Source organism: Mus caroli, unplaced genomic scaffold (assembly GCF_978045245.1).
Source record: "Mus caroli unplaced genomic scaffold, Mus_caroli_1 scaffold_8, whole genome shotgun sequence".
NCBI classification, from domain to species: Eukaryota; Metazoa; Chordata; class Mammalia; order Rodentia; family Muridae; genus Mus; species Mus caroli.
Window position 1 is genome coordinate 132,185,445 of NW_028227263.1, and position 17,834 is coordinate 132,203,278.

The 17,834-nt window shown below is 42.2% G+C and overlaps 1 protein-coding gene across 2 annotated transcripts; it reads right to left on the reverse strand.

The window, feature by feature from the left end:
• Positions 1-781: 781 nt before the first annotated feature.
• On the reverse strand, positions 782-16,614 carry Znf274 (zinc finger protein 274). Of its 2 annotated transcripts, none has more exons than XM_021165965.3 (8): positions 16,238-16,614; positions 15,875-15,954; positions 14,964-15,090; positions 14,198-14,293; positions 6,482-6,964; positions 4,510-4,598; positions 3,257-3,383; positions 782-2,960 (listed from the first exon to the last, which is right to left on the reverse strand). In XM_021165965.3, the coding sequence occupies exons 2-8, from the start codon at positions 15,917-15,919 to the stop codon at positions 1,432-1,434; spliced, it is 2,496 nt and encodes an 831-aa protein (XP_021021624.1). In that variant the 5' UTR covers positions 15,920-15,954; positions 16,238-16,614; the 3' UTR covers positions 782-1,431. The 2 variants fall into 2 exon arrangements, with proteins under 2 accessions (XP_021021624.1, XP_021021625.1); XM_021165966.2 differs by having other exon boundaries at positions 16,122-16,614.
• Positions 16,615-17,834: the final 1,220 nt, after the last annotated feature.

A 17,834-nucleotide genomic window follows, 5' to 3' on the forward strand; every position in this document is an offset into this window, starting at 1 on the left:
CAGGTCATTAAGTTTGGTGGCAGATCCCTTTTACCAGCTGAGCCATATTGCTAGTCCTTTTCTCTTTTCTTTTTTTGGTTTTTCGAGACAGGGTTTCTCTGTGTAGCCCTGGCTGTCCTGGAACTCACTCTGTAGACCAGGCTGGCCTCGAACACAGAAATCCACTTGGATCTTTGCTTTTTTTGTTGGCCTGGATATCTATCTATCTATCTATCTATCTATCTATCTATCTATCTATCTATCTATCTAATCTATCTAATGGAATTTGAAAGTGAGCATCAAACACATGCCGTGGTATTGCCAGTGTTTTGTTGCTTACAGTGATGAACTTCTCCCATAACTGGTCTTTTAGGAAAGATGGTAATGCAAGGCCAGAGGATAGTCTCATGTGTTCCTAGATTCACTACAGACTACTGGACCTCTGAGCCTCCCATGATTCCTGGAGATTTCCTTCTACCTGTACACTAATCTGCTAGAACTGAGATCACCAACATAAAAGGCTGTTAATGGCCAGGTGGCTCACACCTTTAATCCTAGCACTTAGGAGGCAGAGGCAGGCAGATTTCTGAGTTTGAGGCCAGTATGGTTTACAGAGTGAGTTGTAGGACAGCCAGTCCTATCCAGAAAAACCCTGTTTTAAAAATCAAAAACAAACAAGATTATTAAGCAGATATTATTCAAGGTACCCTAGTGTAGTGTGTCTGGTAGAATTAATCTCTCTTCTCATATGTATATACATACACATATATTAACAAGAATGACTCACAGGCTATAGTCCAGCTAGTACGACAATGGCTGTTTATTAATGGAAGGTCTAAGAATCCCCAAAAATCCAGTAGTTGTTCAGTTCAGGCAGGATGTCTCAGGTGATAGATGCCAGAACCTGTATGTAAGCTCTAATGCAAGTGAAAGAATAGACTAGCTAGTGAGAACTAACAGGCAAAGAGGGCAGGCTTCTTTCTTCCAAGTCCTTTATATAGGTTGCCAGTAGAAGGTGCAATCCAGATTAAGAAAAAAATTCCTCAAAGGTATATTCAGCTGCTAGTGTTTAATTCCAGTTGTAGTCAAACTGATAACGAAAAATAGCTATCACAGCAGAAAAAAAAGTTCCACACAAATATAATAGCTTATTTAGCTACATACTTTTAGTTTTTTTCATTTACACATTTTATCCTGTATAGAAATATCAGTGCAATTTTTGGTACTTGACTTCTTAAACTTAGATGCATTTTTGGATATTTTATTTCCTTTTGAGGATAAATGAAGCAATTAAGAACTCCCTGATGGTTTCACTCACTGCCTGCTAGGTGGTGTCCTGAGCTGTCCTTAAGGTGTGGGGCTCTCCTTATTCAAAGCCTATCTATCATACTCAGTGTCTGCATAGTACATCTCAAGGCTGAAAAAAAAATAGTGCTTTGAAAGGCACAAAGGCTACAATTTGGGCTGCTTCTTGAATTTTATCCCATGTGTTTTCTGATGCCCAATAAGGTGTGAGCTCTGTGTGAATGCCTTCCCACACTTGGTGCACACATATGGTCTCTCGCCAGTATGAGTTCTCTCATGCCTGGTAAGGTGGGAACTCTGACGGAAAGCTTTCCCACAGCGCTCACAGTGGTAGGGCTTAGCTCCAGTATGAGTTCTCAGGTGCTGAGAGATGGCTGAGCGGTCATTGAAGGTCCTCCCACACTCTGAACACTCAAATGGTCTCTCTCCACTATGAATTCTAAGATGCTGTGTGAGGGAGGAGCTCTGAACAAATGCTTTCCCACAGGCCATACACATATAAGGCCGCTCTCCTGTGTGGATCTTCTTATGGACAGAGAAATACCTAGCATTTCGGAACAGTTTACCACATTCACTACATCGGCAAACTTGGCTCCCCTTGTGAATTTTTATAAAGGATATCTGCTGAGCGTGCCGGCTGATGGCTTTCCTACAATTGTTGGCTCTCCTGAGCCTTCCCACATCAGAACCTCTATAGTAAGTTTTTATATAGGGGCCACATTTTATGGAAGCATTGACTTCCCTGTCTTTTCCTCTTTCCGAGGTCTTTAGGTGATTTTTTACATAGGGGACATGTTTTTCAGAAGCGCTAAGTTCCTTGACTCTTTCCCCTTTAGAACCCTTCTGGTGAGGTTTTATATGTTTCCAGGAATTCCGGTTCCCTTGGACTTTACCTTCTTTATAGCCTTTCTGATGAATTTTTACAGGTAAGGCATGTGTCAAGATACTATTGTCACCGGCTCTCCCTACCTCAGACTCCATCTGGTGATTTTGTACAGATGAACCTTGTAACATGGAATTGTTACTTTCCCCAACTTTATGCCTTTCAGGGCCTTTCTGGTGAATCTTTGGAGGTGCATCAGGTACCATGGCATTGCTACTGTCCCTAAATGTACTCTCTTCAGAGCCAGTGGCTTTCTGGTAAACTTTTGCAGGCACAGTAAGTGTAATGGGATCTCTACTGGCCCCAGGTTTTCCCTGCTCAGAACTCTGTTGCTGGCTTTTTATAGAGGAGCCATGTGTCACAGGATTGCTGCCACTCCCGCTTTGCCACTCCACAGAGTCCTTCTGCTGATTTCTTATGCGTAAACCTCGTGTCATGGAAATGGTGTTTGTCCTGCCTTTCCTCTTTCCAGTGCCCTTCTGCTTAACTTTTACATGCTTTCTAGGAAGAACTTCATTGAGTGAGTCCTGGCTTTTGTGACGACTAGTTTGGTCTTGAGACTTGGAGCTTTCAGAGAACTTCTTCTGAGGATGGCCTTTTTCCAGTAGATTCCCCACTTGATTTGATTCTATGGTGTGCATTTCTTTGACCCCATCTTGTGAGATACTTTCAAAGACAGTAGACTGGGTACCATTCCTTGAGAGATCTTTTGTGTTTGGGTCATGAATTGGTTTTACCACAGGAATGGGAGAGTCTGGAGTTAACTCTCTGTCTCCCAATGTAGGCTCCCACCCTGAAAGAAACCAAAAGATATCCATATTGCAGTTATAAGTACCAGAATGACAGCATTAAAAAATAAGGTTACATCTTCTCAAACAGTCATTCAGTCTAGGGAGTGACAAGCTGTGAAGCAGCAAAACCAGGAGCTTTCTCATTCCCCCAGATAAACTAGACCTGAGGCTGCCTACCAATGCAGGGTCAGTTTCAGATAAAGATCCTGGACAGAGACTCCTGAGAGCACAGCTGGGTAGAGAAAAACTGAGAGATCTGGGGGACCCCATGGGTTTCTAAATGTAGGAATGGCCTTACCCACAGAGACCAAGTTGTCCAAGGTCTCTAGCATCACGTCATGATACTCAGTCCTCTGCGTTGGACCTAGTAGCCGCCACTCCTCCTGACTGAAGTCTACAGCCACATCCTGGAAAGTCACCGGCTCCTGTAATGTTATAAAAGTTTGATGTTTGCCAGTGTGGGTAGAAGGCTGGCCACTGGGACATTCTACCACACATAGGGACTTCTCTGCTTTGGTGGCTTACTCAGAGACAATGACTTTTTTTGACCCCAAAAGAGATCCACAGGGTATTTCTCCAAACTAAAGTCTGGGTCCCAAGCTGGTAGGCAGAGTTCCTGATTGACAAAGAGCTACAAGTGCAATAAGCATGCTACACTGATCTTACTAGCATCTGTATTAAGCCTGCATTGTAATGACAACATTCCTCCAAAGGACCTTCTCTTGTCTACAGGACAAACAGCCTTGTCCTGTAGTGTAAAACCTATAATGTTAATGGATAGGTCTGACCTATGTGTAATATTCACCTATGCTATGTCAGTTTCTTATGAGCAGCTACGGATTCTGAAAGGAGGACTCTCCCATCTCACCAACTTGCCTGGATCTGGGAGGTATTTTGCCCAGATGCAGCAGAGCCTAGCTTAGAAGGAACAGAATAGAGAGCAATGAGTCTGGGATCAGTTTCTTCCTATTCCCAGGTAGCAGCCCTGCTTGAAGCCTAGCCCACACTGCCCATTATATGAGAGCCAACAATTCAATCACATACCTGAGCCAATATAAACCATTTGTAAGGAAAAGAGCCATATACACACTAATATTACTAATACCATATACATAATACCCAATCATGCCATATACACACCATTATCCTGGCTTACAGGGCTAATCCTATTGCATGGCCATCACTTAGTTCTGAGACTGATCTGAGCCTACGCTGTTTCCCTAATTAAGTGTCTCCAGAGGACAAGGGCTCACTCATTCTAACTAGGGTACAATGTCGTCCTTACAAACTGCCTGTGATTCTTCTGGTTCTTATGTCCCTCAGTCTTGATTCTTGGACTCCTACTGTTTGCTTTCTCTATGCCCATCACAATGTCAGGAGGGTTACCCTTCACACTTGGGTTTTTCAGAATTCCACTTAGGCCCAAGAACTCAGAAAGTTAAAGTGGCCTATCTTCTGTGAAGCCTTGGCAAGGCTCAGTGTAGAAAGCACATCTGAGGGGTGGTCCCTTAAAGGAAGCTGTGACCAATGGAACAAAAGGTTCTTACTTACCTCAGGTGGAACAGTAACTGGTAAGGTGGCCAAATCCTTCCTTTTCTCCTTTAGTTGATCAGTGGCCTCACTAGAGCAGGCAAGCCAAGCTGGAGAAGATGCCACATAAAGAGTTAATGAGGTGGTAGCCCTCAGGCAGGCAGAACTCCCAGACTTACAACCCATGACCTATGCATACCTGTGCCTCTTGATGGTCTATGTTGACCTCTTCACAACATAACTGGATGGGCCCAGTGTGTTACTCTGCCTGGACCACTTGGAGACTGGTGTCTCTACTATACAAACCTTTTGCTGTCTCCCCATTCCAGTATCTGTCTTAGGCTCTGGCTTCTGAAGCAATGGCCTTTTCTGTAGAGGTCAAGTCTGTTTCTAGTCTCCAAGCCCTTATCATGCTGCCTCAGAGAAGAGAAGGATCGTCCCTTGGTCATAAAATGTGTACTCATTTGTGCTTCTGGTCATATTAAACATCCCTGGCCGGTACTAACAGCCCTTCCAAGGATTCTTTCAGGTCTAGCCTTCCTCGTGTGTCTCCACTCTATGGGCTTTTACCATGCTGATTCTACTCCAGCTAGGACAGGGACAAATGACATAACCATGCTATCCCTTCACCTTCACGGACTCTGGTAGATATGGGAGACCATACACTTTTAGAGCAAATGAAGCTTTTTGTGTTTGGAAGCCTTAATGGCAATGAAGTCAGCTGAAGGCAGCCAAATGAGATGGATGAGGGGATGGGTTGAGGCTCTTATTGAATCTCTAGGTAGAAGTGTACCTAGAGTTAGAGCATCCTGGAACTCTTCCAGTAAGGTTTCCTTCCTGGAGCCACTTTCCAGCTTTTTTGGTGTTTGTAAGTACAGTGTATGTGCATGTGTGTTTGGGTGCATGCAGAGGCTAGATGAGGATGTCTGGTGTTCTAATCCATCATGCTTTACTATGCCAATGTGAGACAGTGTCTCTCACTCAACTTGTAGCCAGGTTGGAGGCCAGGAAACCTGAGTAACTTTCCTGTTTCTACTCACTATAATAGTGTGGTTAGGCATGTATGACCATGCCCCATTTTTTTTTTTTTTTTAATGTAGCTTTTGGGGGGAGTTGAACTCCAATTAATTGTCATAAACTGCCTCACTCCCCAAATCCTGGGTATTAAAGCCAGAATGCTGTGCCACTCCTGGGTGAAAGCCCCAGTCCATTTCTATTTTGAGACAGGGTCATGATAAATTGTTCACACTGACCTTGAACTCATTTGTAGCTCAGACAGGCCTTGACTTAGGCTCTTGAGTATCTTAGATTATAAGCCTACATCATCAGATCTAGTAAAATATATTAAGGTTTCAGAGACCAGAGCTCTGGCATCAGCCTCACTGGCTTAAAATCAAGATGTTAACAGGGCTATGTTCTTTTTGGATATAAGGAAGAACTCATTCTTTGCCTTTTCAACTTCTACAGGCTACACAAGATTCTTGGTCAATGTTTCACTGGGACATCCATCCTGCCTCTTTTCTTCACTGCTCTCATCACAGCAGGTTTCAGTGACAAAAGCAGCCTCCATAAACTCCACCTGTATCCTGACCTTTTCACCACCTTAGTACCATATGTGTATTTACTTGTCACATCCCACCCTTTCCGTAGGCCCACAGGCTCAGTCAACTCTTGAGTCCTCCCTCAGTTAGGACTTCATTCATAGCCCCTTCAAAGAACTGGAAGGCTCGCTCTGTGTCAGGGATCCCAACAGGATAAAGGGGGAAAAGCATTGTATCTGAAAGCTTCCACTGAAGCGCATAGAAGGTTTTTGTTTGGGTGAACAGGGCTGGATACCAAATACTTTAGGTTTCCATTTATTCTAATCTGGTAACATGCACGTTATGGATGCTTGTGGTCTGGAATGGGACATCCTCAGGTACCCCAGCACTCCCCATTCCCTCACAAAGGCTTCCCAGAGATGTTTGTCACCTCACCCTTCCAGGACACTCACCATCGTCCTTAGACACTGAGGTCATATTCTCCAACAAAGCCACCACCGCTTTGCAATCTTCTGGGTGCTGTGACTCTACCCATACCCGAAACTTCTCAGGCAGTGCATTCAGGAACTGCTCGAGCACCAGCAACTCTAGGATCTGCTTCTTTGAACGTGTACTGGGCTGCAGCCACTGGTGACACAGCTTACGAAGCTGGGACATAGCCTTCTGGGGACCAGCTGACTCTTCATACTGGAAATGTCGGAACTTCTGGCGAGAAACTTCAGTGTCAGTCAAACACTTGCTTGGCTGTTGAGGTTGCTTACGGTTACCTGGGTTCAAGTCTTCTCCACTTTCTGGATAGAGGGATTGAATCAGGGCATTCCGAGGACCAGCCACATCCTTGTTCAATGTAAGGACCTCAACAACCTTGATCTTCATCAGGGGACTCTCAGAAGGAAAGGAATTCATTCCAGGGTCTGGAGAAGGCCAAGAACATTCTAAAAGACAAAACCAGAACAAAAGCTAGGCAATGTGGCACATTCTTATAATCACTGTTCTTGGGAGGCGGAGGCAAGAGGGGGATGACTCTTAAGGGTCTAGCCTGAGCTACAGATTGAGTTATAGGCCAACTAGAGTCACAAAGACAGACTCATCTAAAAAATATACACAAAACCAGGCTGCGCATGTAGCTCAGTTGGTAAGAATAATGTAGCATATCCCCAGAAATGTATTAAAACCAGTCACTGTGATGCATGCCTGTAACCCCAGCACATAGGAGATAGAGGCAAGAGGATCAGATGTTTAAGGTCAAGCCTGGCTACACAGTAAGGTTAAGGGCAGCCTAAGATATGTGAGTGACAGTTCCATTCATATGTTTTAAGAAATACAAATACTGTTTTATTAAGTATATAAGGAACTGGCTCATTCTTATATTAAAATGTACTATCATCAAGTTACATGCAGTGCAGAGTATCTGTATGGATTTCCTTCCTTTCCATTCTTCTTCTATATAGATTTTTAAAACCTGTCTTTTATTTTACACATCACAGGTTGTTTGTATTTTGTCTAAAAAAATTCATGCAGAATTTGTTTTTTCCTTTCCTTTTCAATTTTTCTCTCTTGGCCTAGGTCCTAGCCCTAAAGGACTGCTTAATCACTGAGGTGTATCAACTAGGACCCACACTCTTTTGAGATAGGGCAGCCAACCCAGCTAAGATGTTCTTCTTAGCTCCTGAGCACAGGGACTCATGACCATACCTGGTTTATGTGATGCTGGGGATTCAATTCAAGACCTTGTGCATGCTGGGCAAATACTTTGCCAACTAAGGCACACCTGCAGTCCCTCTTTTTGCTTTTTATTTGAGGACAAGCAATTACCCAGACTGGCCTTGATCCTGCATTAGCTTTCCAAGTAGCTGGGATTATTGGCCTATTTGTTTCTTGCTTAAAAAAAATTTTTTTTTTTAAAAAAACTTCTTCAAATGGATGTCTCCCCTTCATCACCCACAATGTTTGCCTCAAAGCTCTGTTCATTGGTTTTAGCAATGTATTGCAGGCTTTCCAGTGACCCTAGATTTTAAGTGTGGATGCTAGAGAATGATATCTATTTAAGAGAACCATGACATACATATTTGAGATAGATAGACAGATGTTATACAAAGGTTCCAGAGAACAAACACATGAAAGAGAACATGTATTCTTGAACAAAAATAAACACACCATGAAAATACTCTACTGGACTAGACTATAGCCCAGCAGTTCTCAACCTATGAGTCATGATCTTTTTGGGGGTTGAGTGACCCTTTTCCAGAGGTTCATAACAATAACAAAATTACAATTATGAGGTAGCAACAAAAATAATTTTATGGCTGAGGGTCACTATAAAATGAGGAACTGTATCAAAGGGTCACAGCATTAGGAAGGTTGAGAACCACTGGTCTAGCCAAGATAAATACTCTATAGATTCTGGACTCTCAAACAAATCTATAAATCTGAGCATTATGTCTCTGTAACACTATCTGCCTCAAGATTTCCCTTATTCTCTCAAAGTGTGGGCTCATTGAAATTATCTTTGAAGATACACTCTTGTTTCTTGGGGTTTCTTCAGTTATTCATTCACTCTGTGGTACCTTCTTACTAAAGGCCAAGTAATTCAATCATATTGCTAGTTGGAATTTATAGAATGAGTTTTGTTCTTTATTTTTTTTAAGGCCCCTGACATTTTACTTTTTTTATTCACTGTAATCCTTTCTAATTGTGTATTTGCTCCTTCTCAGATAATGTAGGAGTGAAAGCTGATGATTTTCTCAGAGATTACATCCAAAGGGTCCTTGCCCATATGAGTCCTCTGTTACAGAATCCAATGAGGACTCCTACTGAAGTCTTCCACATTGTCATATTTACAGGGATCCCTGCCAGAGCTTTCAATGCTCAGTGGCTTCCTAATATCAATTACATTCTTAAGACTATCCCTAGTACAACTGTGATACCAAATAAGAGAACTACATATGAAAGTGCTTCTATATCATATAGATTCTCATGGCTTTAGAGTTCTCAGATGCTATTATTTAGTGTAAGAAAATTGTATTTTTGTGGGGTGAGGGTGGGGCTCTAGTGCAAGTTCTCTCAAGGTAAAACTAACTTAGGTCAGAGGTTGTTCCTACTCCAATCACACTTTTGAGATTTCGTCCCTTAGAGGAGTTCTCAGATATTGAAAATTTCACAAAAGAGTCCCATTCATGTCTTTACAGATTAATATCCTGTTTTAGCCGTCTAACAGTTAAGGTGGTCCAAGATGAAACTGGGCTTTCTCACACTAAACATATTTACTGCACTTTTTTTTTATATCACCCTCCCCATACACACCCTAAGGATCTCAAAGAGAAATTCATAAAAGATGAGAGAAAATGTGTTCTTGAACAAAAATCAATAGTATTGGACTAGGCTCTATCCAAAATACATGATCACTCTAGATTCTAGACACTCAACAAATTGATAAGGTCCTCAGAGGTCTGTAGTGAAATTCCTTGATTTTCTACATATATGTATTCTAATACATAATACTGTTGTATGAGTATTTCTTTCATTCTCTACATGTTTGCTCGAGCATGTGGCCATTCTCAGGCTATACAAAGAGTATCTGCCTCTCTTCCTCAAATAAAAGAGAAATTACTCTTATAAGGTTCCTGTTTCATTTTTTTAAGTTGACAATATTCAAGTTTGGGGCTGGAGAGATGACTCAGCAGTGAATAGTACTACCTATTTTTTTCCAGAGGACCTGAGTTTCATTCCCACTACACATATGATGATTCAAAATCATGTGTAATTCCAGTCCCAGGGAATTAGATGTCCTCCTTTGGCCTCTGTGGGAACTTCATGCACATAGTGTATAGAAGAACACACAGGCAAAACTACACATATGCAAAGGAAAAAAATAAGCATTTTTGCAGGTTCTACTGTGATTATGACTTATTCACCTACTAGTTAATCTCTTTCTCCTTTATTTCTTGATAGGGTCTCACTATGGTACTTTGGTATTCTCCAATTCCTAAGAGATCAGCCCTCCTTTGCCTCTCAAGTGCTTTGATTTAAGGTATGAGCCACCATGCCTGGCCAATAGTGTCTTTTATGCATTGCTTCTAATGATTAAGTTTAGTTAACTTTAAAGTGCCCCACTTTAGGGATATACATGTGGATGTGATTTTTGGAATGGCCACAGAATGACAACTGAATATATGAACACAACCTAATTTATTTTCCCATATTGCCTTCACAGGATCTTATTCAACTCAAAGCTCTTTTGAGGATAAATGATATTTGTCTTAGAAGTTAACCATTTTCTCATATTACCTCACCAACAACATTCCATGCTGTCATTCTAGCTGGAGAAGCTTGTAAGCTTAGTTATGAAAAAGAAGTTGAACTTTGGATTCAATCTCACTTTTGTGCATTAATAAATTCTGCACACTATTGTTGGTACACTAGTGAAGAAGTGTTTTTTCATTTAATAGTAATATATGACATTTAAAAATCTCATATTTTTATTTGCTACCTGGACCTCTTGAAGTTCAAACAAGCAATTGGCTCGGCAAACCTCCTTGGATATGTCTTTGGTCCCTTTTCATCTATGATCTATTGACAAGATAAGTAGAGACTTGGCATAGTTTAAATCCAACTTTCAAGGTAAACACTATTAGGTAGTTCTTCACATGATTAGTGTAAAGTTTTACCTAACATTATGTCATTATGGAGAGGAAAAGGAAACCACAGTTCCACTCCTTAGAATAGTTTATGCCTTTAACACCTTTAAAATAAGTTATTTCCAAAAATACAGCCTAAGTTTCCTTTGCAATACATGGCTGGGGATGTATGTAGCCCAGTGGCAGAGTGCTTGCACAGAACATACAAGGCTCTGGGATCAGTCTCCAGCACCACCAAGAGTGCTTGTAGTAAGCATACAGATTATGAATAACAGCCACAGGAAATCCCTTCAAGGCTTCCTTCACCCATAGGAATTCTTAGCAGCTTTTTGGTCCAGTTTAGCGAATTACTTATTTAGATCCACTGAGTCTACCTTTGAGTCAAACATACTCTTTAATTCTCCCCAAACCAGCTACTACTCTCTCACGGCAGGCATCATCATTTCAACCCTGGAGACTACTGGTGCCCGCTTCTTTTCTCCATCTCTGTCCTGACACAACTTTTTCTTTACAAACCAACCAGCATGAGCTGTGAAAAGCCATGTCACACCATTCCTCCACAATCAAAGTCAAACTTCCCTACAGCTGATGTGGCCAGGTGCCTTCTGCTAACTTAACCTGCATGTTCTTGTATTTTGGTTTCCTAGTCCTAGCCTCAAAATTTTCCTATTTCCATCATACAGGAATGGTTTTTCATTCACTAGTAAGTACTAGATGAATATTTACTCATTCAGATGAACGTTGATGTGAAACTAAACATCATAACTAAAGATGGCAGCAGGTGGAGATCTGACAGGTGAACAGGGTCAGAAAGTGACCTGATGCTACTTCACCAGAGCATAAAAACACAAAGAGAAGCATTCAGTGGCACATGGTGTGCTTTAGAGCCAAAATATAAATTAAAAAAAAAATTGAAGATTGCAAAAAGTGAAAACTATGTCTTTTATTAATATTAACACAAAAATACAACCTTATAGCAAGACATTTCTTATATCTACTATGTTACCACTTTGACATAGTGATTTAAAGGGGGAAAATTATTATGAAAGATTCTTCCAATCACCTTGGAAGATTCTGCAATGGAAATAGGTATTTTCCTATTTATCATATAGTAATGATTTTTTTCATTCATTAGAAAGCACTAGACGAATTTTTATTCATTCATATGAGTGTTGATGTGAAACAAAGCATAATCTAGCATCATGCTCATCAAAACCTACACATTTTCCTATATGCCACGCTTTACTTTCAGAGTCATGTTTTGGATATGATGATGGAACTATGTAATTGTTGAAAGCAAAGAAAAAATTAACAACACCCATAGACTCATATGTTTGAATACTTGGTCCCAGTTGACTGACCTGTTTGGTAGGATTAGAAGTTGGGGCCTTGCTGAATAAGGTGTCCCCTGGGGGTGTTTCCAAAGCTCATGCCAGTCCCCGTTAGCTCTCTCACTGCCTTCTGCTTGTGAAATCAGACGTTTACTCTCAGTTACTGCTGCAGTGCCATGCTACCCAACTAGGATGGTCTAATACTAATAATAATCCTTTGAAACTGTAAGCCCCCAATTACATGGATCTACAGATATGGAGTTTACCTTGCTTAGTTTTGATTAGGCCCAGTAGTTCCTCACTTTCCCTCTTCTGTAATGGAAATATATTCTGTGCCATTGTATGTTAGAAGAATGTAACTTGCGTTTTGAATTTTAACAGGGTTACAATTAAAGAGATTGCTTTGCGTCTCAGAGAAGACATTGAAATTGTATGAGTGCAGTGCCCTCAGAAGACAGAAGAGGGCGTCATGTAACTCCTTAGACTGGAGTTGCAGATGGCTCTGAGTTGCCATGTGATTGATAGGGCTCTGCAACATAACCAATGCTCTAACCACTGAGCAATCTCTCCACCCTCAAGGCTATGAACTTTTAAAATGTGGAGACTGTGAAAGGCTATGGGGACTTTTGAAGTTGGACTGAATACATACTGCACCATGGGCTTACGAGGCCAGCAAACGGGTTGTGGTGATTTGAATGAGAATGGCCCTCTAGGCTAATATATTTGAATGTTTGGTTCCAGGTTGGTGGAACCATTTAGAAGGATTAGGTGTTGCCCTGGAGGAGGAGCTGTGTCACTGGGGTTGAGTTTTGAGGTTTCAAAAGTCCATGCCATTCCCAGTTAGCTTGAGCTCTCTCTAGCTGCTTCTGGCTTGGGAATTAGGAAGTAGGCTCTTAGCCTGTTGCTGTGCTCTTCACCATGATGGTTATGGACTTACCCACTGAACTACACGCAAACCCTCAATTAAATGCTTTTTCTTGTATCCTGGTCATGGTATATCTTCACAGCAATAGAAAAGTAATTAAAACCTCAATGTCAAGAGGATTTGGCAGCATGTAGGCTCATATGAACAACCATGCAAGGATTAATCAGAACAGGTAATAGCAATGATTAAGTCCAATCAAATTTAATGTACATTCTAACACCTTTTCTCAACTAATCTAGACAAACAGGTCTTTATCTGGAGGATTAAAAGACATCTAAGATTTCTTTGTTTTTTTTGTTTGTTTTTTTAAAGACGGTTTCTCTGCATACTCCTGGCTACCCTGAAACTTGCTCTGTACACCAGGTGGGCTTAAATTTACAGAGATCCAACTGCCTCTGTTTCCCAAGTGCTGGGATTAAAGGTGTGTGCTACCACTACCTGGCCAAGATTACTTTTTTAAACTACAGGGGTATAGAAATTTATTAAAGTTCATTAATATACAATAAAATGTGTCACATTATGGCATGCACCCAGAAAGGGGGAAAAAAAAATCAAAAATCAAAGCCCAAGAACACAGAAGAGGCTTCTGTGCTATGACAATAGTAATTTAGTCTACAGAAAGATGCTGTTTTCAACAACAACAGAAGAAGATCTGAATTTTTTGGGGGGCTCAAGGATTTTATGCCCACTATATATAAAGTGAAACCAGATAAATAGAACAACAACAAAAAAGGTAAAAATGTTCAAGTTTACAAAAGTATTCAGACAATATGCCTATGTGCTTAAAAACAACAACAAAGAAAAACTTAGAAGAGAAATAAAAACAGGAACCAGTGGGGTAACACACATATGTAATTCCAGAACTTCCAAGAGCAAGGGATAATCAGAAATTCATATCCTTAGTTAATTAATAGGTTGGAGGCCAGCCTGAACTACTTAAGACCTTATCTCAAAACAAAACAAAAATCTAAAACAACAAAACGCCCAACACAAACCCTACCACCACTACACACTAACGCCAAATATCACAACCTCCACCCCTAAATAAAGACTGGAGCTGAGTATGTTAGTTCAAGTGGTAGCATGTCTGCTCTGCTCATCATGTGAAAGGCCCTGGGCTTAAACACTAGCATCATGAAAAAAATGACTGCAGACTGGAAACTATCCTATTTATTATGACATGCTACCTGGATTCTCATTCTGCTTAGAAGACGTTAGTCTTGGAATAACCAGAAGATTCACCCCTTTGGACACTCCCATATGCCTGGCTCTTACCTGGAAGAGTATCTTGAGGAATTTCTCTCTGCATTGGCCAGCAGTCTTCGGCTTCTTCTAACTGAGATATCACATATGGCTTGGAAAAGTGATGCTCTGCTCAATGGAAAGGAGACAGGGCTTGGAGGTCTGCTTAGAGAAAATGCTGTCCCGCTGCAACATCCTCTCCCCTCCTTCCCCCATGCTGGGACATGAAAGCTTTTGCTTCCCTGCTAAATTTGACAGTTGAAAAAGAACTGGTCAGGACTATCAACTTTTGTTTCTGCTTAAACAGAGACACAAAGCTTAGAGACACAGCTATGAAATAACCAGGGAGGGCAGAAGACCTCCTAAGAATCACAAAGAAGTCACAATTTTGATGATAACCCTGAGCTGCTGGACAATGATATATTTTATGTTTGACAAGCCATAAAAATTATAGCCAACCGTCACTACAGCTACAAACATCTCTTAAATACTGGAATCCTCCAGTATTCAGGAACTCTGAAGTATTGCTTGGATGAAACTTCTGAAGTCATACTGAAAAGCTGCCTTTTCCCTCTCTACCAAGCTCTACACTCCCTTAACACTACTTCTCCTCTGGTCCCTCTAGCCTGAGCCCAAGCACTTACAGTTCAGGGGTACCACACATCCGGAATTGGGGTAGGGGCAGGTAGAGTCAAGACTGGCATTGAACTTCCAATCCTCCTCCACCTCTGAAGTGCTGGAATTGAAAGCGTGCTCCACCCACCCAAACAGATCTTTATTAAAGTGGAGGCTGCCTTACCCACTGAAATCATGTTACTGTAGTTCTCCATCATGATTTCCCTGTACAGGCACTTCTGTTGGAGGTCCAGCTGTGCCCACTCTTCCTTGGTAAATGTCAGTGATACATCTTCAAACTTTACAGATTTCTAAAAGGCACAAGATGCAGTTCAGTCATGGGTTTTCCTCTTCTACAGTGACAGAAAAATAGGAAGGCTGAGCAGGATGACCCAGTTACATTTTACTTATCCTATGTTCCTTTGTCTGAATCCTTGAGCAAATCAATCTGACACTAATCAGGGGACAAGTGAGACCTGTGGTCTATGAAAACCTGTTCATTTCTCACTAAGCAGGGGATAGGACTGTTGGTTCCTATCTATACCTCTTTTCTTGTTTTTGAATTGTCACTTCCTTAAAGTAGTTGCTGAAAACTAAACATGAGCTTCTTATCTTCTTACACCTGTTGGTTTCTTTCACCAGACCCTTAGCTAAAAAAAAAAAAAAAAAAAAAAAAAAAAAAAAAAGAAAAGAAAAAGAAAAAAAAAAAAAAGATAGAAAAGGACTGGTGAGATGGGCTCGGTGGGTAAAGATGCCTGCTACCAAGCCTGAGTTTGACTTATCTTCAGGATTCATATGGTGGAAGAAGGGTAGCGATCCGGAAAGGTGCCCTCTGTCCTCTACAAGCAGGCAGTGGCACACACGTGCATACCCCCACACAAAATAAATGTAATAGTATTGTTTTTTAATTAAAAAGCCTCAATCTGGCTTGCCAGTTCCTGGTTCAGAAATCGATTTGTTTGTTTCTTCTATTCTAACCACCCTCTTGGGCAGTCCTCCAACTCCTCCCGAAACTCAATGGTATTTGAGAACAAACGTCTCACCACTAGCCGGCCCCTGAGCCGACTCAAAAGTTGAAATGAAGCCTTTACTCACATGGGGCCAGGTTGTTGGAAGCGTGGAAGCCATACTGTCCTCCATGTTCTCTCCCAGGAGTAGGCAGAATGCTGACGAAACTGAAAGTGGAAGAGGGGGGCACTAAGGAATGTGCCCAGTGGCTCCCCCACCTCTGCCCATATCCCACCCCTCAGCAGGACATGACCAGTCCACCCCAAAATTGCAAAGTGCCCAGTGAGTCCTCTTCCCGACTCCCATAAGCCCACAAGACAGGTTCCCCTCTAACCGAGAGGGGACAGCTGATGTCATCTAATCCAAAAGGCGGTTGGTTTTCTTAAACTGTGTTCCTTATTTAGAACTCGATGTCTTCCTTAGGATTCGTCCGGACCCACGACTACACACCTTCTCCCGGGTCCGTAGAAGCCGACACTGGGTTCCAGAGGTTGCAAATAAAACAGAAGATGGGTGATGCCCCCGACGGGCTTTCACGCAGCGCTACGATTGCCGAAAGACACAATGGCGCTCGCCCGTCGGTCTTGTCCCGAACTGCGTCAGCTCACGGGTCCGGACTACAACTCCCAGACGCCCCCGCGGACGTCGAGCGGCAGCAATTAGGCGGCGTTTGTCTTGTTGGCGGGCGAAGCCGAAGTCCGTAGGAGTGTGTTACTGACTGCTAAAGAACTAGGATGAAGCCTTTGAAGAAGGATACTAAGACGCTGAGCACCAGTACCTCTGTGGACAGAGACCGAGGCTAGGAGAGAGTCGAACCCACTAACAGGAGCAAAAGAACTTGGACAAAACGGAAGCTAGGCATGGGCAAGGGGATGGGCCGGAAGTGCTGGTGTTAGATCGGCTGAGCGAGGCAAGCCGCGTAGCAGGGCAAGGAAGGCGGAACGAGGGGACAGATGGAACGTACGGCTCTACTAGTGTAGAGGGGGAGGGAATCCGGATTGGGGCTGACTGTGGGTCGGAGGCAAGAGAAGACAAAGTCATTTAACGGAGTTTCCTGTGGGGAAGGAGAAAAGGATGCAATCTTGCTGAAGTTTCACCGGTACCCTTAAAGGGAGAGGAAGAAAGCCATTAGGCATCGGAATTAAAAGTACTCAAATTTCTATGAGAGGACAGGCGTTTGCGTCCAGATTAGTAGAGTGGGCAGGGTTGTGTGGTCTGGGCAGGGTTGTACGGGCTTATAACGTTTAGGTGGGAAGTATGGAGACCTGGTGGACTTGAAATATGGTAGGCTACCCTAAATGTCCTCTCCAGTTTTCCCCAGCAGAGGAAGGGGTGTGGTGAGAATCCTGGAATTTTGGTTTCTTGGAAAAACAAACAAATATTATAAAATATTATTTTGTTTTGATTCCAGGTATAGGGATGTGGGGCTGCTTCAGACTGCCTGTAGCAGCTGACCGTGATTTGTTTTGTGCTCTAGCAGAATCGTGGTTCTGTCTGTAGCAGATAGTTTTTGTGATTGTGTTATATTTGGAATTCTGAGAACTTTTCAGAGAGTATATTAATGTTAGGGCCCGATAGGTTAGGGGCTGGGCTGGACCAATTGGTTGTATAGGGAGGAGGTTGGTTGTGGTTTGTTAGTAGCTGAGGTCTAGTGTTAAGGGGTAAAAAGGGGGCATGGATAAAGATGGGAGGAAGAAGAGAACCCACAAAGGTGCAAAGGCCAGCTACAAAGGGACATGGAGGATCAGAGTTGTATGAGGAAAACTAAAATTACACTCAGTCCCAGGGATGCTAACTGTAAATATCCATACATGTGGAGAGCTCTTGGGACTGCTTCTAGGAATTGGGCAGGAATTTGACATTAGGCGAGGACACGGAAGTAGGCTCAGGCAAGAATTTGACTTGGGGCTAAGATCTAGATCTTGATCGTCTTGTACGTCCCTGAATACCACAGGGCTTTGTTTATTGCCTTGCTTGTGCCTTGACTTAGAACTGACCTTATTCTTTGCATGTGCTTAGAATGGACTAGAAAAAACAGACTAGAGAA

What these genes read in the sequence shown, in the direction of transcription:
- Znf274 (XM_021165965.3), bottom strand. Translation starts at nt 15,919, where the DNA reads ATGGAGGACAGTATGGCTTCCACGCTTCCAACAACCTGGCCCCAT. An exon ending in TTCCAACAACCTGGCCCCAT is followed by an intron (nt 15,091 to 15,874) that starts GTGAGTAAAGGC and finishes TGTGCCTTTTAG; the next exon opens with AAATCTGTAAAGTTTGAAGA. An exon ending in GGACAACTTGGTCTCTGTGG is followed by an intron (nt 2,961 to 3,256) that starts GTAAGGCCATTC and finishes GGTTTCTTTCAG; the next exon opens with GGTGGGAGCCTACATTGGGA.